The sequence below is a fragment of the Enoplosus armatus genome, chromosome 12 (genome assembly GCF_043641665.1).
Source record: "Enoplosus armatus isolate fEnoArm2 chromosome 12, fEnoArm2.hap1, whole genome shotgun sequence".
Lineage (NCBI taxonomy): Eukaryota > Metazoa > Chordata > Actinopteri > Centrarchiformes > Enoplosidae > Enoplosus > Enoplosus armatus.
This window is the reverse complement of record NC_092191.1, coordinates 6426431-6453429: the sequence shown is the minus strand read 5'-3', so window position 1 is coordinate 6453429 and position 26999 is coordinate 6426431. Positions and strand designations below refer to the sequence as shown.

The 26999-nt window shown below is 41.0% G+C and overlaps 2 protein-coding genes across 4 annotated transcripts in view; both read left to right on the top strand.

The window, feature by feature from the left end:
• Positions 1-11992, top strand: part of LOC139294432 (inactive phospholipase D5-like) — a 48435-nt gene extending 36443 nt beyond the window's left edge. Inside the window, exons 3-10 of the mRNA XM_070916328.1 lie at positions 5110-5296; positions 6460-6568; positions 6891-7018; positions 8492-8689; positions 10221-10357; positions 10507-10672; positions 10763-10853; positions 11442-11992. Coding sequence (XP_070772429.1) covers positions 5110-5296; positions 6460-6568; positions 6891-7018; positions 8492-8689; positions 10221-10357; positions 10507-10672; positions 10763-10853; positions 11442-11992 — 1567 coding nt within the window. The remainder of the gene's footprint in view (positions 1-5109; positions 5297-6459; positions 6569-6890; positions 7019-8491; positions 8690-10220; positions 10358-10506; positions 10673-10762; positions 10854-11441) is intronic.
• Positions 11993-16942: 4950 nt separating this feature from the next.
• cfap36 (cilia and flagella associated protein 36) lies at positions 16943-26956 on the top strand. Of its 3 annotated transcripts, XM_070916012.1 has the most exons (12): positions 16943-17244; positions 17740-17804; positions 17960-18061; positions 20191-20305; positions 20399-20486; positions 22577-22727; positions 22957-23042; positions 23775-23875; positions 23993-24174; positions 24597-24740; positions 25231-25347; positions 25833-26956. In XM_070916012.1, exons 1-12 carry the CDS (start codon positions 17139-17141, stop codon positions 25914-25916), a joined length of 1341 nt encoding a protein of 446 aa, XP_070772113.1. In that variant the 5' UTR covers positions 16943-17138; the 3' UTR covers positions 25917-26956. The 3 variants fall into 3 exon arrangements, with proteins under 3 accessions (XP_070772113.1, XP_070772115.1, XP_070772114.1); XM_070916014.1 differs by lacking the exons at positions 22957-23042; positions 25231-25347 and having other exon boundaries at positions 20411-20486; positions 23788-23875; XM_070916013.1 differs by lacking the exons at positions 22957-23042; positions 25231-25347 and having other exon boundaries at positions 23788-23875.
• Positions 26957-26999: the final 43 nt, after the last annotated feature.

Here is a 26999-nt window from a genome sequence, read left to right as displayed (position 1 = left end):
CGCTCTCCCATCCTTCTGTGCCAGTTCAACCTACCCGAGTCTGTGTCGAGCGTTTGAGTCCTCCACCTTGTGAACCTGGTCTTTACACTAATGAAGTTTTACTGTGACATGAATCATTTGAGCTGTTTAAGTGTAGCATAATTCATGATGTCTAAGTATTTTCCTCAAATAAAGTTGCAGTACAAAATAGGAAAAGTGATCAATTGCTATGAGAATGGCATATTTATAATGGGGTGTACTGAAGCTTGCTCCCTTAAATTCCTGAAGGTACTTGTAATTAATCAAAGGAAATGCATGTAAAGCCCTTTATAGTCTTGAAAATGATCCAGTGATGAACTTACACATGAAACCCAAGACTATTTATACTGAATAATCTAAATACAGAAGACTGATCTTATGTCTTGCACTACAGCCATTAATCTCTTTTCACAGACAAAAAAAAAATAAACAACTGAGCCTTTTAACAGCCCAAATAAAAAAAACATCACACACAGCTGTTTTTTTTGTTATGGAGAGTTCCCTTTAAACTGTTTTTGTCTGCATAATAAATAAGGCCAATGCTTGCATCACTGGGACAGGAGACCTGAGATGGGTTGCTGCTACTGTGCATCTGTATAGGAACAAAAGATTTTCCCACTGATGCAGATAGTTGCTTGTTGTTTTCTCCCAGAGGATAAACAACTTCCGCTATGGTTGCAGTAAAACATGATTTATCTTACAACAGTGTGCGTTGCTCGGGTTGTTGGAGCACAGTGGTAGCAGTTTGTGCCCTCTGATGTATCCCAGATGTACATGTGTAATTGTCTGGTGTCAGACGGCTGATAAACAGGTTAGTGTTGATCTAGAATTACCTTGTGGAAGGGCAGAAACGATGCTTGGAATAAAGCTTTCCACATCCCCAAATTTTGTGTAGCTTTTGGCACCTCCTGAACATTTGGCAGCCTTAAGAGACAACATAATTTGTTCAAATTAATTAGAACACAACTTGTTTTAAGTGTAATGTGTCAGTCTGACATACAGTGCCACAAGATTGCATTTTCCCTGTCAATCTAATGTATTAGCATGCTAACATTGGTTTAATCAGTTCAGCTAGCCATGTAACAGTTACACTAAGGCAGTTAGTTTTTAGTGACAACTAATTTCTATGTAAGAAGTAGTTTGGTGCAACTCAATTCAGTGATGCATAAATCTCCACTTAGTAACACCAGGACTCAAGTGCAGAGAAAAACAACTTAACAAGCCACAGAAATTAGGTTACTGAACTAATCAAATAACTCTCTTTAACAAGGCAGAACTGACTGGAGTGAACGTAGCTTGGCACTGACTTCTCTGAGACTCAGCAACCAGTATCTGGAACAACATGACATACAGTTTAGCCTACAGTGAGCTTAACAAGTCTGGCAAACGATGAGGCTGATTAGTCAAGGCAAACTATTGGCCATCAGTCAAAATGTCCCCAGGACAGCAGTTAAGACAGATATGGAACAATGTGATCAACTAAGTACATTCTACATTGCATTAAGAGTGGATCCTTTTAAAATGAATATCTCAAAGTGGCTCAAGTCTAAATCTACATAGTAAGTGTCTTTACCATGAAAACATTGTTTTGGTTGTACCTGATGAAACATTGGACTTAACATTTACCTGAAGGAGGTGGGTGAGAGTGTTGAAAGGTGCGAAACAAAGTATAAAGATAAACAAACCGGACCACGGTGGGCCCGTGGGGAGGAGCAGAAAGGCAGTGATTAGACTGCAGCCAGGACTTATGTAATTGAGGAACACACTGGGCGCCACAGGTGATCCAGATCAAGCTAATCAGCCTCCTGCAGAGCAAACAGAGGTTAGAACCAGATCAAACCCCCCCCCAACGGGGTCACCAAAATGTTAGCCCGCCACACAAACACACACTTTCTCAGCATCTACTTCGCTGTGTTCAAACTCATGAAAGCGTACAACGTTATTCTTGCCTTTGATATGTTTAATGTCCAAATCGTGGGACTGGAGGAATATGGTCCACCTCATAGTTTGGACCACTTGACAAGCAGAGGAAAGTCAGGGGGTTGTGGATAATTTATATCAGGTGTCAGGGACTGACTGTGGCACACTGGGACTTTTCAGCTGTTACTCTAAGTGTGCTACAGCAGGCACACAGTATCACAAGCATTTGCATGTATTTGGCACTATTTTTATTTTTTTAAGGGAATAAATCTGAGTGATCCAGCTGTGCTCACCCACCACGCTGTGAAGATGGGAATCCATTATCATTCAGAGAGTGAGGGACTTTACATTCAGACACACTCTCTCTGTCTCGCTGTCTCATGTATGCACACACACACACACACACACACACACACACACACAGAGACAGTGATGTTTACACCACTTAGGTATTGGCTGCTGGGGCTGAATCACACACATGAGTGCGCAGATGCGTTACAAAGGAGGAGACCAGCAGTGGACTCCACGGGCTGCATAAATCGATGAATCCCTTGCAGGCAGAAACAACTGCCTCCCTGCTTTCTTCCACTTTTAATACCAAAGCCTGTCTAGCTGTTTAAACGACTCCGTATCACCATTCATCATAGCTCGCAGCCATTAGAGTGGACTGAGAGGATTTCTTTCAGAATAAGATTACCTCTCCTCCTCCTCATCCATCTGTTTTCCATCCATCCTTGTTTTTTCTCATTGTGAGGTGTTTACTGTAACTGGCCTAGTTTTTGCTGTCTTTTCAGAACAAAGACGAAAACATTAATCTTCTCTATAATTGTCCACAGCTTCTTTGACACTCTTATTTTCATTTTGCTCACTCAGTGTTCAGTCCTCTTACATTAACTTTACGTGTGATTCTCCCAAACTCACTTCACTAAACATATTGACTTTTGTTTCCATGAAGAGAAATCAGCATGTTGTGATCACAGAGGGTGTGAGTCCTACAGCTTGACCCTTGGCCACTTTCCAAAACCTGACTTAGCTTTACTTTAGCCAGGAATATAATTTCAAACTGTGAGTGGGCAACTGGCCTCTCAATGTGATGCCAGGACATTATCACCTGCAGCACACGCTCTCGTCAGTGTGCCCTTGAAGCACTCGCAAGACCCCGAGCTGTCACTGGTCCGGGTGCTAAGATCTGTTTGGTATCACAGAGCCCTCACCACGGAGTCCGCCAGCACAGACGCCACTGTGTTTTACAGCCAGATATCAGAAAAGAAATGTGTAAAATAAGTCTTTAATGCAATAAATCAAAAACAGAAAGAAAGACAGTTGACAGTTGGCTGAAAACATGATGAAAGCTTTACCCACAATATTAATTACATCTGATGTTTTGTTATTTTGTTTTAAACCTTAGCCGGCTAAGAGGAACAACAAGCTAATTTTACGTCTGCACTAATAAATAGTGTTATGTAAATAATAGATCATGTGTAATGTAAAAGTCTGCTCTGTGCGTTGGTCTTGTGTCTTTCAGCTCTTTGTTTTGTTTTGGGTTTTTTTGGCCGGCCAACTTCACTATTTTAGCTCGCTGCTCTTATCAGCATCGTTTCCAGCAGCTGCAGATTTTTGATGCATCTTCCCTGCTTCACTTCCAACATGCGCTCTTTCACAATTACTTAATTATGAGCGCAGTACAGATTATTTGTCAAACTATTTCAACTCAGTTTTATTTATATATAGCACCAAATGATAACAGAAGTTACCTCAGGACAGGCAGCTCTAGACCGTACTCTTTATAATATTATTTACAGAGACCCGACAATTCCCACCATCAGCAAGCACTTTGTAACAGTGGCAAGGAAAACCCCGAGCAGAGCCAGGCTCTGGGTGGGTGGTCATCTGCCTCGACCGGTTGGGTTGAGAGAGAGAAAGAGACTCCATGCTCTGCATATTGAGCCACCAAACTAATCTGCAGTATATTCACCATAACATTTCTTATAAAAATTAATTTTCTCTCATGAAATTGCATAAATTCTCATGCAGAAGTGGTTATGCTAGTTTATTGGACAGCATTTTATCCAGAGACTTAATCAACCACAGTGGTGCAACGGAATTTATATCTTAGCTGTTCACCCTTACTGAACCCCCACCCCTTATTTTCTCTCTTAAAATCCAGTTGGCAGGAATCGATGTTGAAGCTTGGTAATAGCCTGGTTCTGTGTGGCTGCAGATCTAGGGCTGCCAGGGCTAATTCAATCTGTTGACTCCAGTGCTAATGCCCCTGTCATTTTCAGGCATCCTGGTGGGTTAAAATGGGAACTGGTGATACATTAGGGAGAGCTCAGAGTCACAGTCGTGGTTGGCCAGACAACTTGACATTACACCCTGACAGAAAGTGCAGGGATATTCACAGTGATATATAGAAAAACATTATAATGCAAAACAACAATCACAGGGGACATTTTGCCCATCATTTAACAGTTCAAGTGACTGCACTGAATCTTAAACAGATAATCTGAAGGATACAGCTATCTGTACCTCATGCAATCCACTGAATCTGACATACAGCAGATTGGTATTGCCTCTGTATATGATTTCATTATATGCTGCTTGCTGCAGCTACAGTATATTACCCCAGACTGCTGATGATTACATTAAAATGCATCATGTGATAGCGTAGGGAGTAGCGTATATGAGAAACCAACAAGAATACAGCCAAAATGAGTCACTTTTAGCTGACTAGGTGTAATTTAATCGGCCTTGCTGACAACTCTGCAGCCTTCAATTATTCTCAGCCCGTGCCAGAGGCAACCTGTACAAGACCTAATGATGCTTGATGGAATCTATGTGGTCCAGAAATCTTGATAACTTTCATTAAGCTAACGATCCAGAGAAGGAGGAAGAAGGGTGCCGTTAGCGAATTTGTCACGGAGTTGTAAGAAAGAAGGAATATAACCTCATATGAGACACCCGAGCTCATAATAACTCTGCCGCTAATGCAAACAGATAATTGCTTCGTGAAAGACCATGAACCTCACCTTCATTTCTTCCTCATTTTTTCTATTAACGGGCCTCTATGGCTTAGCCTAATGGTGCTTTTATGGCTTTTTTTTTAAATGCAGGTCTCTTACATCATTATGTTTCTTCCTTACACAGTTTTTCTCTCATTGTTTTCCACAGAGCAGTGCTTGTGGAGAACATCCCAGAGGACATCTCCTTCTTAGACAATGCCACAGCCCACCTCCCTCTCTCAGCGGGGCTGTACAACTTACTGGACCGAGCTATCCGGGTTGTGGAGATAGTTTCCCCGCTGTGGCTCCTCAACTCCTCCGATTATGAATCCAGCTTCCAACCTGCTGCCAGACAGGTAAAACCAGAGCAAGCCAACAGAGACTTGACTCTGCAGAAGTTGTGGCGTTTAAAATGTCTGATTTACTTTTTCACTGTCTCTTCTTCTGTGTGTTTTTGTCTGAGTTGGCCTCTTTGCCTCCTCTTCATGATAATCAGAGGTGGAAGAAGAAGTACTCAGATGCTTTACTGAAGTAAAACAGATACAATGTAAAAACACTCCATTGCAAGAAAAGGTCTTGCATTTAGTGTTGTAAAAGTGCATTGTAAAAGTAATACAAGAAAAATGGTATGAAAGTATCAAATTAAATGTACTCGCTCTGCAGAAAAATGACCCCTGTAAGCATTATGAGATTGTTAATGATGTATCAAAGCATAAGCAGCATTTTACTGTTGTAGCTGGTCGAGGTGGAGCTGGTTTTATCTACTTTAGATATAGTCTATAGATAGTTTTGTCCAGTGGACCCCAACATAGGGGTCGGGCCCCCTCCAAAGGGTCACAAGATTAATATCCGTGGTCGTGCGATGATCAATGGGATAATAGGAGTGTTGCTACACTCATCTGTATTCATATTTTGGACTTTTCTCTAAGCTTTTTTGTGAAATATTGAATAATTCTACCTCTTCAGCCGCAGGCTAAAAATATTAAGCCATTGATTTCATCTTTAACAGTATTTTTTAAGATTATCATATTGTAGCGTCCCAGAAGGATAGGCATAGTGAAAGCCTCCCAGCATGCACCGGGGCATCAGGTTTATGGACATTCGTTCATTCTCGAACGTTACTGGTATTATTGACACTTTATTCTACAGTGTTCCTACAGTTCATCTGTAGTATTAAGAGCAAATATGGTTGGACCGGGAGTGTTGAGGTGTGTTGGTTTGGTGACGCAACTGTGACTTCAAATGATCTGTTGACAGTGACTCATTATACACTTTTTATTTGTTGTTCTACAGCAGGAATTGTGTAATTGGGTACTTAGAATGAGCAGCAGTAGCTACCATGACTCAACAAACAAAGAAAAGTGACCACAGTTGCTGGCTGCAGACAAAGAACATCTGAGAAATGTAGCACCAAAATAGCGCATAAATTGCTGGTGAAAAATCTAAGCAATGTACAAGAGTCTGAATACACGCATGAATTTCACGTGACAGCAGAGGTTTTATGATGTGTTCCCCTCAGGGCCGGGCTCTGCTGTCCAGGCTGCAGGGGCTGAACGCTAAAGGAATCAAGCTGAAGATCTCCAGCGGGATGATCGACTCAACCGAGCTCAGGACACTCGCCAGACACAGTCAGCTCTCACTCTCACCGTATTATACATTCTGTGTGTCTGTGTTCACACATGCTGCAGCTTAGCTCTGTCTGTTTAGTCTGTTGACTGTTCCTATTTGTCCTGCACAGCTCTGTCTCTCTCTCTCTCTCTCTTTCCATCTTTCCCTTCATCTGTCTTTGTGTTTCATTTTGTTCTTGATGCTGTTTCTGTCTGTTGCCAGATCTGCCTTTATCCCTCTCCTTGTCTCACATGTAACTTCCTTTATTTCTGTCTTTCTTTTTCTTGCTGCCTTTTGTCTTTTACTTGATTTCTGTTTCTCTCTCTCACTCTTTGTCTCTAGATGCTGAGGTCCACTATGTGAACATGACAGCGCTGACCAAAGGCCACCTCCTCTCGTCCTTCTGGGTGGTCGACAGGAGACATTTCTACATCGGCAGCGCCAGCATGGACTGGAGATCTCTGGCCACAGTATTCAAGATTCGCTGCACATCACAGCCCACAGAAACACACACATAAAACATAATCATACTCAATATACACACAAAAACAGAGGCTGTGGCTCAGACATCTGAGAAAATGCAACATCATGATCTCAGTCCTGTAAATTATGAAGCTGCATTGAAATGTAAAGTGCTTTGCTAATGTTCTACGGGCTCAAAGCATTATATTTGAAGTTCCCGGTCCTCTTATGCAATAATGGTGTCCTCTCTTTAAAACTGCATCATCTGAAATATTTACAGTAGTATCATGACCACAGGTTAATTCATTTGGCAAATATAACCAGATTGTAGATATTTATTACCACGGGTCATACACAAGTCCTTTGCTTTGAATAATTACTCCAAATGCATGTTTAAAGGCACCCTAAAGCATTTTCAATGGGTGTATTTGAATTTTTTTAAAGATATATTAGAAGGTTCAGTAGATATATTTACTTATACACACTACATATGAATATGTGTAAAAGTTATGACCTGAGATAGTGAGATGTTATGTGTGCATAAGTTCCATGTCAGTGTCTTCTAGGGGGGGAGTGGGCTGACGGGGGGGTGGTTTGGTATGTGGGCATACAAGGTGGGGTGGCATCCAGAAATAGACAGTGGCCATTCTTTCATCTTCTTCTTCAAAGCTGAGTTTCTTGCATGGTTCATTAAAGTGCGGACCCATTTGTAAGTCAGCTTCATCTATCTTTAGACACCCAGAGATACAAAGGGCCTTGATTTAGGAAGATGAATAGCAAGGACCTCAGGGTGGCCACCCAATGCATCCTGACATGAGCTCTTAAAAAATGAAAGGTATACATCTGAAGTCAGACATTCACAATTCAGTATTAGCTGTTAAAACATGTACATGACAAATCAAATTATGGACTGTATTTTTACTGCATGTTGGTGTGTTTTGAGGAACATAGAATAGGTTGTGTCAAATAAGACTTAAGTGGGATCAAAGCTTAATTTAGGAATACTTTGCTCACGTAAACACTGCAGGGGGAGAATGAATGTGCGGAGTGAACGAGAATGCAATTTAGAAGGTACAAGCTGAGAACCTGAAACTGAGAAGTGGATCTTTGAAATGAAAATGGAGCAGAGAGCAAAGACAGGAAATTGAGAACAGAGAGTAGAAGCAGAGCAGTGTCTTCTCATTCCCTGCTGTTGCTGTGGCGATGGGCGAAGGCATGTAATTGGATGAGACTTGTGGACAATGTCGCCTGACAAGGGGAAGGTGTATGTTGTGTGTGTGTAGGTGGATGATGCATGAAAAAGTGTTGAGAGAGTAAAAAACAAACAGGTTACTTGGAAAGGAAATCTGATCCACAGCAGTTTTGTTGAGGACCTTGGAAGTAGTGAAGATAATGTTGAGGATAGTTACAAAGATGCTGATGTAAATGTTGGCTTTCTGCAGTCTCAAAGTGATCTAACAGAGGTTTTCTTTGTTCTCCAGAGGAAGGAGCTGGGCGTGCTGGTGTACAACTGCAGCTGTCTGGCTCTGGACCTCCACAGAGTGTTCAGCCTCTACTGGGGGCTCCAGTATAAAGACTTCATCCCCTCCTTCTGGTCCAAGCGCCTCTTTGCCCTCTTCAACAGGGACACACCGCTGGAGCTCACTCTCAACAGCACAAAGGCTCAGGCCTACGTCTCCGTAAGTGACGGTTATTGCATGGTATTGTACATTAGCCCAGCAATGCTTTCACTTTGTTGTAATTTCTGTTGGATGCAAGAGTTAGATTTCAAAAGCCAAAACATTTATTCAAAGTTATGCTTAGAGTAAATAAGTAATAATTTAAAACATGAGACATCTGTCCATGTCTTGATTCTGCAACCAATGGTTAGTATCTGTGGTCCAAAGTTATAATTTTCCAGGCTCAAGTAAACTTAATCAACCAGAAAGGATCTGTTTTAGATAATAGCGTTCATTTGCCTTCCATTACTTTCACTCAAGAGGATATTACATATAATTGGTGGCTCACATAATTAATTTGAAATGGGATGTTAGAGTAGGCTGTTTTTCTGTTTTCCTTTTTCACATTTTGACATCTTAAATCAGGAAAAGCACAGGTGTAATGGCTACGTGCCATTTAGGTGAGCCAGTTTCAGAGCTTTAGTATTGTGCATGCTGGATCACTGGCATGGCTTACTGGGACACCTAATGGAACTGAGCCATCGTTAATGAAATTAGTTTCACCTGTGCGTTTCCTGTAAACACAAGTCAAAATGTCTTTTGTGACAAAGGCCTATTGTGCATGATGCCTCATTTTCACCCATTCACTCATTCACTAATCGCTTTATAACAGACACTCAATACTTTACTGATTGATTAGACCACAGCTCAGGTTGAAGATGGGCGGGGCTATGGTGGGAATTATGTGAGGTCACCAATAAGAACGATAAAGACATAATAAGTCCCACCTGTCAATCAAGCACAATCTGTACACGCCCACGCAGCCCTGATGGTCTAATGAGGTCTAATCAGGCAAAATAGGTGAAAACACCTGTGTGGGTGTAACATGGGTGTGTAGGGTCTTTAAATGGAGCAGAACCACTGTTAATGTTATCAGTTCCACGTCCAAGTCAAAATGTCTGCAGTGAAAAAGGTCTAATATCAGAAACATTTTACATATCAGCTGATATTAGACACAGATTCATGTTTTTTAATGTTTTAAACATTGAAGAATGTAAATGCATACAGCACACTGAAGTGTAGCAAACATCTCCGGAGGAGGTGACAAGAGGGAGTACATTTTTCATACAGAGTGTCTCTGCGGGACACCGTTGTCTTTCCGTGTCATCTTCTCCCCGGAGATGAGTGATGGTGATTTCATCCTACCTGCGGCAGACAACAGCTGGTTTTGCTGGACTGTCCATCTCTACACGATTAATATCAACACAAAAAGCACACTCAAAGCACACACTCTCAGTTAGGTGAACAATGATGATGATGAGGGATGAGTGGGTTCTTGCGATGATATCAGTGTTAACGATCGTGATGGTAATTCTGCGTATTGTTAAGATTTCTTTCTGTGGAAATAAACATCTGTTTACACAATGCTCTGACGGCCTCCATGTGTGTTTCCTCAGAGAGGAGTGCACAGTCAGCGGTTGTGCATCCTCTCGTCACCCAACACCAGCACTTCCTAATTGTCTTTGCCGTCTTTTTCCTCCTCTGATGACAGAGCTCCCCAGATGTTTTCATCCCCAAAGATCGCAGCAATGATCTTGAAGCCATTTCCAGGGTCATCCAGGGGGCCCGCCATTTCATATATATCTCCATCATCGACTACCTGCCCCTCGTCAGCAGCAACGCTCACAGGTTAGAGCCACTGTGCCGCTGTTGGAGTTAACAGGCGCTGATCATCAAACGCTTGCTTTGATTCAAGTGATTAAACTCTGTGTATGCCTGCGTGTCCATCTGGCTGTTTGCCCACATTTGGGTGTGTGTGTGTCTGTATCTGTGCCAAGGTACTGGTCTCGTATCGACGGTCTTATCCGGGAGGCTCTGATCCTGAGGAAGGTCCGGGTTCGTCTGCTGATAAGTTGCTGGGAAAAGACTCATCCACTTACTTTCAACTTCATCTGGTCCCTAAGGAGTCTGTGCATGGAGCAGGCCAACTGTTCACTGGAAGCTGTAAGTACAAGGCCACTATGTACTATTTTCAGCGCTACGGATACACTTTATCAATGCTCACTGCACCACTGTGTATCTGTGTGTGTGCAGAAGTTCTTCAACCCCAGAGTGCAGAGGGACGGCAGTCTCCAGGGAATAAACCACAACAGGTTTATGGTAACAGACAGAGCCATTTATTTAGGTGAGCTCATCGACTAGACTTCATGACTGTGCCATAAGCTTCTTCTTCTTCTTCTTCTTCACAATATCTCATTTTCAGTTGGCTTAAAAGAAAAGTAGCTCTTTGTTTTCTTTCTGAGAGTGAGATGAGGAGATCGATAACACTCTTGTGTTAGGTATGGAGCATTACTGTGTACGGATTGATCAAACAAGAAACAACATATTAGTAAGTGAGCGTTAGAGGTGCTGATATTCATATTTCTGAAGTTTGGAAAGGGCCAGGCTAGCTGTTTCCCCTTGCTTCCAGCCTTTATGCTGAGCTAAGCTTATCACCTCCTGGCTCCAGCTCCACATGTCGCATAGACATGAAAGTATTATCGATCTTCTCATCATCTTCTCATCATCTGACTCTCAGAAGGAGCAAAGAGCAGTAAAGAGCACTTTAAAGAGCAGCATGGTCTTTGATTCAGTACATTTATCCACTGATAGTACATGGCAATATTTGAAAATTCTGCTTGTCATGGTGTTTTTGTATTATTTGTTGTGCTGCAAGATATTTTGGACATAAAACTGTGGTCACGTATTTGTTTCTTCCTCTGTGTCCTGACAGGTAACCTTGACTGGGTGGGGAATGAGTTTAGCTTTAATGCAGGAGTCGGCCTGGTGATCAGTCAGCCAGAGGGCATTGAGGAGAGGAACTCTACAGTGGTGGAGCAGCTAAGGGCTACGTTTGAGAGGGACTGGTTTTCACGTTACACCCGCTCACTGCAGGCCAATAAGATCCCCGTCTGCAACAAGCACCAGATCAACAGGCTGGTGCCAGTCAAAACTAGCCACCTAGACAATGGACCAGTGCCAATCAGAATGGGCCAGTACGATAACGGACCTGCACCAATGAGAAACAGCCACAAAGACAATGGACAGACGCCAGTTAAAACAAGGCACCATGACGACAGACCAAGCAAAATTAGTCACCAAGGCATGGCCAATGGACATGTGCCAATTATAGACAGTTACCAAGAGAGGGGACGAGTCAAAATGAGTCACCTTGACAACAGACAGGTACAAATCAAAGACAATCACCATGACAATCCAATGGACCCACCCAGTCAGTCAGCGGAGAGCAGCGGCAGCAGAGAGATCTCAAACAGGTTCCTGTGACCACAAAGCATGACGGGTTCCTTTTCACCGAATGATGTTTGGAGAACTGCTCTATTCCTGTAACAGAAGACTCACTGGGTCTTTGTAGCGTTTTATTATTGCCATTTTGAACAAAACCTTTGATGATGAAAGTGTTATCTGGTTCGCAGGACTTGATGACGTGCACAGAAGAACTCAGGAAGGAAAGTCTGGACGCTTTTGATGGATTTTTTTTCAAGAATGAAACCAAATCATTTTGGTTCAGAAGAAATATTGATTAATACACTGTCATTGTAGCTCTCTTCACAACAACACAGACACAGGTCGGTTCTTTAAGACGGGCGTTTATTACTTGTTAGTCATGCCTTAGTCATGCCGTGAGAACTCTATGTGAATTAACACAGTGCAAAATACATCAACAAGTTATACAGTACTTAGCATGAAAACAAATGAAAATACAACATGGCCCTTAGTGCGAGCATGAAAACAAAGTGCATTGTATGAGTAAAACAAATACCTCGTTGGCCACTTGTTGTGAAAAGAGGTTCTTGTGTCCTTTAATGTCTTTTGAACGTCTCTCTAGCTTTGGCTTTAGACATAAACATTAGTTCCGGGACAGAAACGTAAAAGTGAACAATGTGCTAATACATTAGTGGCTACAACCCTTTAAGTCGCATCTGTTATAAGGGCATACAGAGTATATTCCACTGTATGAGACAAATCAAATCAGATTTACATTTTAACTTATTTAATGCATGAAACTATGAAATCACTTATGAATTTTGCATCATGAGTATACAGTATTTAATCAACAGCACTTACAGTCATAATGATTTATAACCTTGCTACTTATTAAATCTTTATTCTCTCCTTGTTGAGGCCTCTCAAGCAAAGGAAACAGAAGAAATCTTATTGATTGATTGCCTAATTATTGTATGTCACAAGCAGTCATAATTTATCACCCTTTAAAAGGGGGAATGGCGCCAGCATGGCCACGAAGAGATGGGAGGCAGTGCCGCACATGTGGCTACACTAGCTACATGTAGCATTACTAATACACTCCAAAGTGGTGGAAGATTTACAACACAGATTTATATGTTGTGGACCTCTTTATTTCCTCTGTAATTACTTGAAACTGTAAGCATATTTATTACCACTAATAACTTAAGATCTTCATCCAAATCAACCATCGGGTCAAATGACGTTAATAGAAACAGACAGCCTCATGTGGCCCATTGCATAATTTATTCAACTGTGTCTCTAAAAGAAACAAACAGAATCAATGCTTTTATGTTATTTAGAATTGACACGTATTAACACAGGTACCTTTAAAGGATTTAACTGTCAAAATTGAAATTTCACACTTAAAAACAAACAAAAATTGATGACCATTGCCGTTAGTCCTGTGGAAATAACCACATAACTCATCTTGAGTGATGACCCGCAGTGGAGTTACTGGGGCTCCCTACAGAGCTTGATCAAATGGTGTCCACCATGTTTTAATCTCAATACCACATGCACTTAACGCCACGCAGAGAGCGGTTACATAATCCAGGATTCGATGTGTCATATATCTCTCTACAGCAGGATGGTGATGTTTTATTTTATGGAGGTCATAATTTAATTAGATGATGCACCTATTCTACTGTGTTTATTACATAACGCCAAATGTACTGTGGCCTGTAATTTTCGACCAGGCGCCACCACTGAAGAACGACAGCCATCATTAGTCGAAGACGGGTATTTTTCCCTGGAGGACGAGGGCGAGTATTGATCTGAGAGGGCCCTTATAGATAATCATTCCAGTTCCCATATACAAATCCTAGGAAAAGAAGGGTAATTTATCGAATGGTTGCCTATAGTATTCTTCCAAATGCAACATTGTGACTTATTGAACAAATACTAAAGGAGCAGTTAGAAGAAGGAGCCAGAGGGATCTATGCTGTCAGCCAAATCAATACAATGAATTTTTAACAGAGCTTGACAGTTGCTCCACTTTAACCTCAAGGACATGGGGGTCTGTAATGTCACGCCTGTGACTGAATATATATTAGCTTTACCATGTGAAGGCAGAGCTAAAACTACATGATTGTTAGTAAAAAAAAAAAACTAATTTATTCTTAACTGAAAGCTTGCAGGGACTTTGCATTTTGAATGATTGCATGTCAGTTTAAGACCTTTACACACTCTTTGCTGTGAGTGCAGTTTTTTTGCAACCATGCTTGTGGGGTTTATAATGTAGACACATTTTTTTTTTTATCTTCCAAAGCCATTAATTAGGGGGACAGGAAAGGATTTCCTGAGAGAGCTACAATAGAGATGAATTCATCAACAATATGCGGGGTGTTATAGTCAGTGCTTTAAAGTGAAAGCAGCAAAGGTGTAACCAGTGTTTTGTCTGAATTCACGTAGCAGCAAGAACAATTGAATACTTAACTGCTGGGAAAAGTCAGAATGCATAGAAGGTTTAGCTGTAACCATGAATTATTGCAAACGGGTGGCAAAATGATATATCACATGACTTTTGGTGGATATCACCAATATTCTGTATACAGTATGTGTACCTGCTCTGTTTGTGCCACAGGTCAAATGTGAGCCACTACACAGACTCAGTTCTGTCATACAGTGAGTAATAACATGTTTCCTATATGTACAGACGGGACACGTGCCGCTGAACCACTGACACCAGTAGAAAATCAAATAGTTGTCAGTCAAAAACACACCACTTGGCAATTGTAATCTGGTCATGAAGGATAACTTCTGCCATCTAGAGGATGTCATGAGAAAGAACATTTCGTCTCACTTAACTGCTGCAATATGACATGATAATTAAAAAAAAATCAGCCTTGATCAAGAATACATGTTGGTTCATGACTACTGTTTATATGTCAATTCTTATAACATGTATAAAAAGGCAGCGACATGGGAATGTAAGTGATGTTCCAGCTAAAGGTGGAACTGGAATTATTTTGATAGCTAATATTTCTTGGCATGAGGTGATTCATTCTTTAAAATACACATATTGTCCTCACTGTATAATATGGGAAGTTAATATATAAAACATCAAAGTATAAAACAAGAATAATGTAATAACAATAACAGTTACATGTTTAAGTCTAACAAAAAAATAACAAAAAACTATCCATAAACTGATTCCTAACTCTTATATGACACTAACACTTATATGAAGCAAACACAATCATCTGTTTTCATTTGTTCAGAGTGAGAAGAACCTGAGCATAATAATGTCCACATACTTTTTTTGTAAAGCACTGGTCACCACACTGTATTGCTTGTAATCTGACAGCTGGTCTGGAGTCAGATTAACTTCTTTACGCTGCTCTTACCTATGATGGGGGGACGAAATGCTGCTAATGCATCCTGTACCCAGGTCTTCATGTACATTACTTGTTTTCAAAGTATTTCAATAATTAAAAACAATCACTATTTTCTAAGACCAGGACTACACCGCATGTTCGCAGTGGAGAGTTATTGTAGCTCTGGATCAGTACACAGATGCCAATGTTTGAAATCAGCAACAGTTTACAGTCTGGTACATGCAAATTACGAAATCCATGCAAAAAGGGAATGTTTCTGTATCACCTATTGTGCACTGTCCGTCTGTCCATCCCTCCAGTGAGATCACTGATTACTGTGAAAGATGCTGTTTTTCTTGAAGGGTAGATGGCTTTGAGGTAGCTGCAAAGTTAAACAGAATGAAGAACTATTACTGACTGGTTCAATTTAAATGCTCACTGTAAAAGCTTTGTAACGTCGCCTACCTTTATTCTGTTGACTGCTGCTTGCATGCCCTGCCTTTATGATGTGTGCGCTGTAGCTATACGCCTTTCTAGAGATAACGATAATAATGAAATCTTATATACCTTGAAAAAATACAGAGGTAACGTATATTTATTAAATACTCTTGTTAATGCACACTCGTGAATGAACTGATCGCTAATTTTTTACTCTTAATAAAAATCTCTTAGCTTTTTGTGTCTGTTTGTTTGTTTGTGTGTGTGTGTTTAAGTATAAGTGACTTGTGTTTTCACAAAGGCTGTTAATTAAAGCAAGATGGCCTCAGAAGTTAATCCTTAGTGCATTAATGGAGTGTGGCTGTCAGTCAGGCCTTATATTTAGCCTGAATGGATATGGCTATGCACAAGAGTATTATATATAAGAGTATAGGAACATATTGACTGATTATAATAATTGCCAATAATATTCACCTGATTCACCACACTAGAGAACTTCCAATACAAACATTTTTAATTCCTGAACATGTTCCTACAGTGGCCTCTACCACACACACATGCGCACACATTTTAAATGCCACCAAATACACCATATATATATACCAATACAGGATTCAAACATTTATAGCCAGGCTACATGTTACCATTTTCGTAAGCATGCCAATTATATCTCCCTAACAGTTTGTAAACTAATCGACATCAACATCCTAGCTCACTGACTGTAAGGCCTGGTGTATGATGAGTATTATCAGGAAAAAACTTAATACATGTACAAGGCAAAAACTTCTTATAACTTTCTGCATTGAGTACTTTTACATTTAATACTTTAAGGACATTTTCCTGATTATACTTTCATACTTTTACTTAAGTAACAACTTGCAGGTATTTTACTTGTAGCCTTGTGGAGTATTGTTACGGTGTGGCGTTAGTACTTTTACTTAAGTAAAGGATCTGAATACTTCACAACTGGGTTACATCATTTCAAACCCGTTGCATAAATGTTTACGAGCTGCGACAGCATTTCTTTATGATTGTGTGCAGCTGAAACATAGAAAAGGCGGTGTAGAAAGTAAAAGAGGGCTGCAGAGATTCCTGTGTCTGGTACCTGCCTGGGCTCGAGCAGCAGCGGACTGACGTAACGGTTACCTTAGCAACCGATTAGGCGTCATCACCACTCTCGACTGCAAATTCATGAGTGCGCTTTTCTTCCCGGAGGCGGTCCCGTCCCGTCAAGAGAGGAAAACGCAGCCGCTGTGACGGGCTATGGGGACTCGTTTGATGAAGGACCATAAACCAGATGTCTTTTCCCGTCTGTTGGAGTTGGTGTAGTGGAGCTGGACGCGCCGAGCTGAACAACATCGCTGTGCTGCTGCTGCTGCTGCTGTTGTTGACGCTACCCAGCAGCAGCCAACATGGCTGAGGATGACTGTGAATGGGTCGTGGAGAGCATCGTTGGATACCTGGGAAGTCCGGAATGGCTCATTCCTGTCACGGACTTTATGGAAAACAAATGCACAGGTAAAGAAAACAAAACAAAAACAGGTTATCCGCCATGTTCAACCTCGGACATCTGGCAACACAGAAACGCTTTTTCTGGAGCTGTGCACCGTTAGCGCGGTGGCTAAGCTAACGCTAACTTGTGACTGCGATGTGTTTGTTGACGTATATTTGTAGTCTGTGATATTTATTTACCGCCTGATAACTGCACTTTACTTGACACACGTCCACGTTGCGAGTTAATCAGACTTTCAGAACATTTGACATGAACAATTAAGCAACAAAGGACACAGGTGACGATAGAGGTAGCAAGTGACACCACAGTAAAGGTAACTTAGCTAGCTAGGTAGAAGCTACATGAATGTTAACTTTTTGTGTGCAATTAATGCTACAAATCACAAGTGTGTACATAGCTAGGTAAATAAAGATAGTTTAGGAGGTATGTCTCTTATGGCATATGCTATAAATGCTGACTTACTAACATTGACATGTTATTAATTTGGCCTTCTTTTTTAGTTTTTGATGACGAAGATGAAAATAAGTTATCATACACCGAAATCCATCTGCAGTATAAGAAATTGGTGAGTACAGTCTTTGGACCAGATGTGTCAAACTTATTCACTGAAAGATGTACATGTTTGTATAGTACCCTATTTGCATGCAACATTACTCATCAGTGGTTTTGTATTGCTGACTCATCAAACTGGACTGATGTAAGCTGCTTTGTTTTTTGTAGGTGGAGAAGTTGTTAGATAATTACATGCAGGAGGTTGGCATCAACGAGCAGCAGTTTCTGGATGCCTGCACCTCTCCTTTAGCCAAGTCCAAAACTCTGCAGGTAGGTCCCTGATTGCACACCACTGTCAGCCTGCCAGTTAACCTGAGTGGAGAATCAAGGATGGGATTTGCTTACACAACCCCAGATTATGCTGCGTTTTTACCTGGTGCCAAACATAGCTCGTCTCTGTCTCCAAAAGATCTGTGTTTTCCTGATGAATCAGCAAACATTTATGTTTTTATCCTAAACGAAATTTAGATCTGTTCTGTGCCATGACTTTATCAGGCTGAAGTGCGTTACCCAAACACTGTCCTGAATGTACAGTATATTACACTAAGCCATGGGTCAGTTCCAAGCAACATGTATTTTCATCAGAAGTGATGAAATATTTGGCTATGCCCTGGTTATGTACATGTACATCAGGAATCTCTCATGTTTTCATAAAGGTACCTAGAAGTTGACATGAGATACTCCTGTTCATGTTGCGATTTTTAACATTTTAGTCAAATGTTGCAAGCATCATGACCTCCTCTTGAGTCTCCTGATAGGTTTACATTGATGCACATCACAGCAACCTCTTTGTTTAGACAGTGGGGAGAATCTCAACTGGTCAGGTCTTTCATGAAAAGGATTGTTGTTAATTACAAATACAAAATTGTCTTGTTAAGAAGAAGACACAGAGAAACAGGTGGAACAGGTCTGAGAATATAACCCCCTCCATCCATGGTGGTGGAGGCAATAAACTGGCAGTACCTGATGAGGCTCTGCAAAGGTGGCAGAAAAGTTGGAAAATAAACCTTGTGTTTGGAAGGTCATCAGCAAACAGGTGGGCTCCTTCCCTCAATAATTGCCAACCCTGCAGCTGGTGCCTACTCATGTTTGTTTGTGCATGTTAATGGTCTTGTGTAGTGTATTTAAACATGTAATATACATTATAAGGGTTTGGGGTTTCAGGAGAGACTGGGCCCACATACCAAAAATGCACTTACATTGCATTAAGGTGCTATGGATAAAAGCATTGTTTTGTGTGTGTGTGTGTGTGTGTGTGTGTGTGTGTTGTGTCTGTGTGTATTTGTATTCTGAGTTGTAACTATTTGTGCAGGCTGTTTGAGACAACAATTTGCCAAATAACACACGGTTTTAAAAGTGTATTGTATTGGTTGAATAAGCATTTGAACATAGTATTAGTTGCACTTTAAAATGTTATAGTCTATCATTAGATTTTCCTTGGCACTGATCAATGGATGTGATGTGGCTGTGCCAGATTGGCAGAGATGGATATCTGGATTTCATTGCAATCCTTTGGATCTCATTAATTACCACTCAGGTAAATACTTAATGTCTGTAAAGCAGGTCAAATTCTCCTAAAACAGTAGCAGAAGTTGCAGTTCGCAGGATGCAGAGGTTTTGTTGTCTGTTGGAGTTTACCCATGCAGAAAATTTGTATAAAAATGAGAAACGATCTCATGCAATCTTACAAAAGACGTATTTTGCTACACTGTGCAGTGTTGCGTTTTAGTTGCTTTTTGAGTTCAATTATATGAGATTGCTTGTTTAACTTTTGTGTCCTGGATAGCAGGTCTGCAGTAAAATTAGTGAATGATAATAATGTCATCAAAACACAATAGGATGTACTGTAGGTTTGGGCTTTAGGGAGAAACAGTGTGGGATAAGAGAGGCTGACAAAGGGCGAAGGAAAATAGTGAGGAAGAGGAGGAGAAAGAGAGAAGCTGGTGACCTCGTTGAATTGGACTAAGTATGCTGATCGTGTATTTAAGGTTGGTCAGAAAGATTTGCCTAGCATTAGTCTAGATGGGCGACATACCTTTGACTACAGACAGGAAGCTAATGTGAAAGATTAGTCTTAAGCACCACTCTGTTTGCAAACATAGCTTAAATTTTGTAGGGACTTGAGTCTAGCGCCTGCCATGCTGGAAGTACTGTACATCCTGTCCTGATCTACAAGGGGCTAACAGAGCAAGAATACCCTAATAGGAACATTGACTATTTATTCTTTATTGTTTAGGGTTAGCTAATCTCATGTAGCCAGGCGCCTGTTTCTGGAAATATTCAAACACAACATTTGGTCAGAGCACTGTCGCTACACCTCAAGCCACAAAAAAAAAATGTCTTGTGGGTGATTTTTTTCATGGTCATATATGTCGTTGTTGTCATGTTTTGTTTTTCAGTCGGTGTTCCAGCCAGTTCTGGCTACCGATGACTTCCAGATGTTTCGCTCACTGATGGTCCAGAAGAACATGGAGCTGCAGCTTCAAGCCCTCAGGGTCATTAAAGAAAGGAACGGTAGGCTGGATTAACACACATACACCCAAACACACACTCACAAACAGCAAAACACTACTGATATCACTGTAATTTATATGCCTGTGTGGGTAGGGGCCCTCCCAGAGTGTCTGACTGATGGTGTGGACGTGATGACAGAGTTGCAACAGCAAGAGATGAAAATCCTGCAGGAGGTTCTCAAGTAAGTCACTTGTTCTCTCTCTCTCTCTGTCTCTCTCTCTCTCTCTCACACACACACACACACACACACACACACACACACACACACACACACACACACACACAAAGTCGACGGTCTCCCCTTTGGGATTTTTAAATCTTGAGTTGAAACAAGGATTTGAATTTCTCAGCTGTCCTGACCTGGATGATGGACGTTTTTTTTGACAGGTCTTGAATTATTTCCAGTGAAGTTGAAGTTGAGCGTGCATGAAATGTGAACGATACAAAGGTAGAATCAAAGAAATATTACGATCCCTGAATCATTGAGTTGTAATGTTATGGGTGCAATGAAGAGTTAGCTAATATCTTATCCTCGTGTGGCACAAGCAAAAAAACACAAAAATCAGACATGTTAGATTGCAGTCGTTGACAATGTGTATGCAAAGTGTAGTCCTAGTTTGCTCTTTCAATCCTCAACCCTTTATGAAGCTCACAAATATATTTATGTCATTTTATATGCAATAACCTCTGTAATGTGCTCCGTGAGACATCTTTTAGTCAGTAGATGATGTTTGTTTTTACTAATGAACTAATTCAGCCATCATTTAATTAGAACACAGTTTTTTCCTCATTGTACTGGTCTGATATTTCCACATTTCCCCTATATGTCGGTTGCCCATATGTGCCCAGGTCTGTAGAAGCTCCTGGCCCTGCTCTCTAATGGGATTTTGCTAGTGGAAGTCTTGCCAAATAGAACAGACTGCATCTAATGGGACCGCAGTTAAGCTCCTTAAGGTCCAGCTAATTTAGGTTGGAGGGATTGACACTAAACAAGCAACTAAGAAAAATAGTATTTTTATCCCCTTTGTCTTACCAGGGTACCTTGGCTGCTTATCAGCACTGCATTATCCTGCCTTTCCTCCTTCCCGATATACTGTCAATACAATACTTTTGCACCATTAAGTAATTGTTTTTCCCTGTAGTCACTGATTGCAACTGCACTGCCATGCAATGATAACATACCATGACTAAATGTTGACTGTGTTTCAAGTCTGCAGACTTTCATTCTATAATGACATAACTTAAACTTTGTATGAGAACTTAATACACTGAAATATGATCCACAGTTAGGTTAAATTTCTCTCTATATATGCACAGGTATACAGCAGTCTCAGGTAATGGTTGACTGACCTGAATGTACCTCTTGATGCCCACTGCATTGTGTTTAGAGTGCCATTGGAATAACACAGTCCAGTAACAGTTTGTTTTAGGCTTGATTGACAGTCTAAATGTAGCATAATCACTATCAATGTCTCAGTCAGTCCTTTTGGATGCCATAAAAAGATCTTAACAGGATTTCTGAATCAAAATGCTGAAAAGCAATTATACTGTCCTTTTTAGATGAGTTCTGATTGATACATTTACGTGACAATACTCCTTTGCAGTATCTTTTCTATACTCACATATGGCTCTAGCTGAGTCATAAAGCGTTACTGAGAATAGTCATCATGCTGGTGTCATTTTTTTTTTGTTGGGCATAATCTTTCTTTAATTTTGTTATCCGTTTCATCAAACACCCATGATGACATGCTGATCTTTTCTTGGAACAATGAAATAATAGACCATCCTTTTCTTGCTCTTTTTCATGAGCTCTCTCTCTTTCTGTAAACTTTCTGATAAATGCTTTGCGGAAGTCACTTCTCAGGGAATTTAAGTTGTTAAATAAATCAAATTAAAGGCTCTGTGTGTGGTGCCCCAGTGATCTCTGTGAGCAAGCCAGGGCATAGCGTGGTTATCATGTGGAAATCCCTGACGTTGGTGTCTTATTCTAGTTTCTAGTCCATTTGCGGCGTTAGCCAAAGGTTGTTAACTGTAGATTAACTGGGCTCTTATCACACCTAGACTGCAAAACATACTCTGAAACAGTCCAAGCGGGCTCCTGAAAGCTCTGTAGTAGGACCAGTTCAGATATTTCAGGCTTTAAAAAAAATTAAATTACCTTTGCGTGTGCTAATTTATGCGTTGTGAAAATTCAGACAATTAGCCCTGGATCAAATCCAACATTGAACTGTAGTAAAACTATTATTTTCCCTCCTGCTACTTTGTCCTCAGAAAGTCAAAGGAGGAGTATGAGGAGGAAATGTCCAGGAGGCTGCTATTAGAGGAAGAGGTTGGTTCCACTTCCAGCAGCTGCTCAATGGCAGAAAGCAGTGAATCCCAGAATACCACCTCTGCTCCCAGCCAACAAAGCAACGCTGCCAAGGTGAGACATCATGAGCTGTATGAGGACCAGCCATCTGTAGAAGCTGCAGCATCACAGCGTTACCTTTGTTGGACTTTTATCTCCTTTGAACTTTGATCATCTCAGACTTTTTGCGTGTAGTACCTGATGCTAACAATACTAAATGGTTATTTCCAACATCCCCTTTCCCCTCAAAGCCTTATCTCTTCTTTTTAACTTGACACACTGTGCTATTTATTTCAATGTGAAGGCCAAAGCTGCTGGGAATGGTGACAACAGCAGCAGTAATGGTCACCACGCCCCACTAGTGAACGGAAACACTGAATTTACTCTGGTAACTGAACCATTTTAATCAGAGACTTAATAATATGTACACCACTGTTTACTGCCCAATCTAAGGGTGCATTAATACCATTTCTACTGTATCTGTAATGGCTAACACACACAAGTTCCTTTTGTTAGATTTTTTGGCATGACAGGCCTGTTAACAGATAAGCATCAGGGGCTTTTTCTGATATCAAAATGTAGTGTATGGTACACTAGTATTGGCATGATATTCAAAATGCAGGTATCAGTGCATCCTGAGGGCAGATAGTAACGTTTCAGTTTCATAGCCTGCGCAGTAGGTTGGTCATGTAGTAGTTTCAAAGCCTCATGTAGTATCAATAGATTAAAGATCAATGTGCTGACTGCAGGGTGACTGGGAAGTGTTTCTTGCATTTATAACAGTTTGATGTCTTTAGATATGTAGAGGCCATTTAAATGCACATACGGAGTTATTCATCCGTCAGGTTCTTCCCTATCAGACGCTGAGTTGACCAGAAGTGTAAAGTCTGCCTGCCTTTTAGAAGGAGAGAAAAACAATCAGATAAATGTGGCTTATGTTTTCCAGTATTTCTTCAGTAATGTGAAAGTTTCTGTGAGACACACTAGTGTCTACAAGTCTACAGTCTGAGGACTGTATATGGTGTTGTAGCTGCTGCTTTCCAGCATTAGCATGTTGCAGTAGTGGGCTGAATCTGCTGCAGTGTTTGTGTTATCTGTACAACATGTATTAATGCCTGTGGATCCCTCCAACAAGGTCAGAAAGGAAGAGAGCAAGACGGCAGCCCCAGGTGGAGATGTGAAAAGTGCAGCTAAGAGCAACTCCACGTCTAAACCAACACAAGGTAAATCAGAAGAGCCTCAAACTCTTTACTACTGATTCTCCAACTCTTTCTTCTTGTTAAAGCTTCTCACCACACTTAGCTGAAAGTTACCAAACTGATTTGAATATGCATGTGCAGATTGTGGCAGTAACGGTGTGGAGTCCAGAGTCCTTCCAGCAGTGAGAGCTCCAGTAAAGTCCAGTGAACCCTCCGTGAGCCTCGGTCCTGACACCAAGGAGTCGAGCAGCAGCAGCCAGACTGCAGCCGAGGCGTTGCTGGAGGAGGCACACAGGGAGGCTGGCTTCTCTAAGCCATATACTGTGAGTCTGTGAGCCTGCTACATACAGTGCGGCATCTGTGAGATGCTGAATGCTTCATGCGATCAGAGACAAATTATTCTGAGTTCAGTCTTTAGCCCTCTTTTTGTGTTTTGTGGACAAATGAATACACAAAAATACACATACACAATAAAGGTAGCAGGTTTTTAATGTGTGCATAACAGCTGTGTGAAAAACAGTAGGATATTGAATCCCCTCATGACCATTTTCAAGTGAAGAAACTTTTCAATGCGTCTGTTTGCTTTAAACATTTATTGAAACCCCACCAATACCTACATTTTTAGTATTTTAAAATAGTTGGGAAAGAGTTAACTCTGCAAAATTCATAATGTTTGCAATGTTTGTGCATGGTTTGAATTGTATCCCCCTCCTCTTGTTTCACCTTCACCTCCACTTCCCTCCAGGAGTTGTCAGCGTCTCAGCAGGAGCAGCTCCAGCAGAGGGCAGCATATCTGCGTCAGCAGCGAGACAAACTGCATGCACTGAAAAAAGAACAGCAGAAAACCAAGCAGACGCCGCCGCCAGAGGAGGCACCCATCACCACCCCGGTAACTACAGCCTGCTCCTCTCCTTCCTTATAACACCCTTCACAAAGAGGTCAGAGGTCAGATCAACCACCCGACTGTTGAAGGACACTTTGGCCAGTGGAAGAAGAGCATGGACCTGATTACATTTTACTTACATATGTAAATAACTATTCCCTGTTTCCTCATATTGGCCCATTAGAGCTATTAATAGAGGTTATACAGACTACAGATAATTTAATTTTAACACTGACTTTGAGTTGTGCCTCAGTAATCACAGTAAGAAATTGTGCTAGGACCTAATAATTTTGACTTAATATCCATACTTTTCATGTTTATCATATTTTTATATTTTAATTCCAAACTACATGCCTGATTTCACCAGATTTTCTTAAACACATTTTTCCTCTGATTCTTTTGTTTCTTTTTCTCTTCTTTATCGTTTTGACGTATTTATTGGGTTCTTGTTCTTCATTTCGTCTCTGCCTGTAACTCACCTGGTCTGGCCTGTCAGGGGGCAGTGGGGCAGTCCCAGAGGAATGGGGCCTGTACCCCTCCTCCTCCTCTTCCTCTTGCCCCTCTTCCTCCTCCTCCTCCAGCACAACACTCTCCTAACTCCACCAAACAGAAGGTGATCCATCAGCTGCTTCTGCCCGATGTGAACACATGTGCTCATTCATGCCTATTATGTTGCTGTGGTTTTGCTGTGTAGTCCTCCCTCCCCTCAGTCTCTGTCGTACTCTGTCTCAAGAGGAATGGAGTCTGAGCTCTTTGTTGATTGAAATCACATCACTTGAAAAGCTATTTGTATGCTTTAGGTTTTTAATTTAAAATTCGCATTTTAATTTATCAACATCTCAGATATATAAAGCTATTAAATTAGTTGGTACCACTTTAAAAATCCTGAAAATACAAGCGTAGCACTGCCATATTCCCAACACCAGCTGTTTTTGTTTAGTTTTCTAGCTAATAGATGTATACACGTGTGCTTGGTTGTATTTTAATAGTCTTTCCCACTGCTTTTTCACTCCCTCTTTAGCCAGTGGTGGTGATTATTATCTCATATTTTCTAACCTGGTTGATAACCCTACTGCCTGCTCTGGTCTCATTACGCAGGAGATATCTGCCGAGGAGAGGAAGAAGCTACAGAAGAGAAAACATCTGGCTGACAAGCTGAAAGAGGAAGTGATTAAGAAATAACTTCCCCACAAACTGCAATATTCTGATTTATATTCTGTCTGTTTACTTTGTTAATCAAACACATGGCTTCCTTTACGCTGCCTCCTTCAGCCAGATAATTCACTTTATGTAACACAGATCAGGGTTTTTTTTCCAAAGAAACATAAAAAGTATGAGGTTCCTCAAGAGGTCTTGTCATTGCTGTCTGCAGAGGAAGAAGGTACATCTCCTTTTATATTTTGAATGTACCATAATGTGGCACTCATAAGGGAGCACTCTTATGTTTTCTGGTGTCTGTTACAGTCACATCTGTTTGCATAAGCAAGTTCAGAAATTGTCAGGCGAACTGAAAAGCACATGGACCAGTCAGGCAATACGCTGCCAATGTTATTCGACTTCCTGATGGCTTTTACCTGATTTTTTTCTTTACATCACTGCACACACCTGGGCTGTGTCCAAAGCGCTCCTTATTTACCACTGTGTGCACTACATTCACTTTACTGACATTCTGGAGTGTCTACATTTTAAATAGTGCCCTGACAGTATATACACTACTTGCTAAGAATCTTACAATTCAGTGCTTCACTATTGATAAATGTCTAAATGTTTATTATGCAACACTACACTGGTCAGTAATGGTGCAAAATCATGATTAACTGATGTTTCTGCTCACTATAGAGTAAACTGTCATGTTGGGAACAATGATTGAAGGAGTAGTTTTGGACACATCCCTGGGCTTGTTTCTCTGTAGACAAACAAACTGTCCTGGCATTGTATCAGTGAGTTAAGGACTTGATTGTTGATGTTGAGGTGATGGCAACATTAGCTAGCACAAGTGTACAGTCTTGTTTTCCCGCTGTTAGCATTCCCAGAGGGAAGAGTCAGCTGGTACGTCGTATAGCTGAAAACACTGTAGCAGCTCATCCTAGTTAATAAGCACTGTGGAAGTCTTCAAGATGAACACACCATCATGTGTTCATAAAGGGGCCAAGAGAACAGTGTGTTGCTTTCTACAAGGAATGCAGTATTTCATGTATGCTGTTTAATAAATCACATTTTATAGAAACGAACTGGATTTTGGACTTTGAGTGTATAAAAACTGCC

Coding starts and splice junctions, on each gene's coding strand:
- cfap36 (XM_070916012.1), top strand. CDS start 17,139: ATGGCTGAGGATGACTGTGAATGGGTCGTGGAGAGCATCGTTGGATAC. Junction 20,306..20,398: donor GGTCATTAAAGAAAGGAACG/GTAGGCTGGATT, acceptor CTGTGTGGGTAG/GGGCCCTCCCAGAGTGTCTG. Junction 23,043..23,774: donor AACACTGAATTTACTCTGGT/AACTGAACCATT, acceptor AATGCCTGTGGA/TCCCTCCAACAAGGTCAGAA.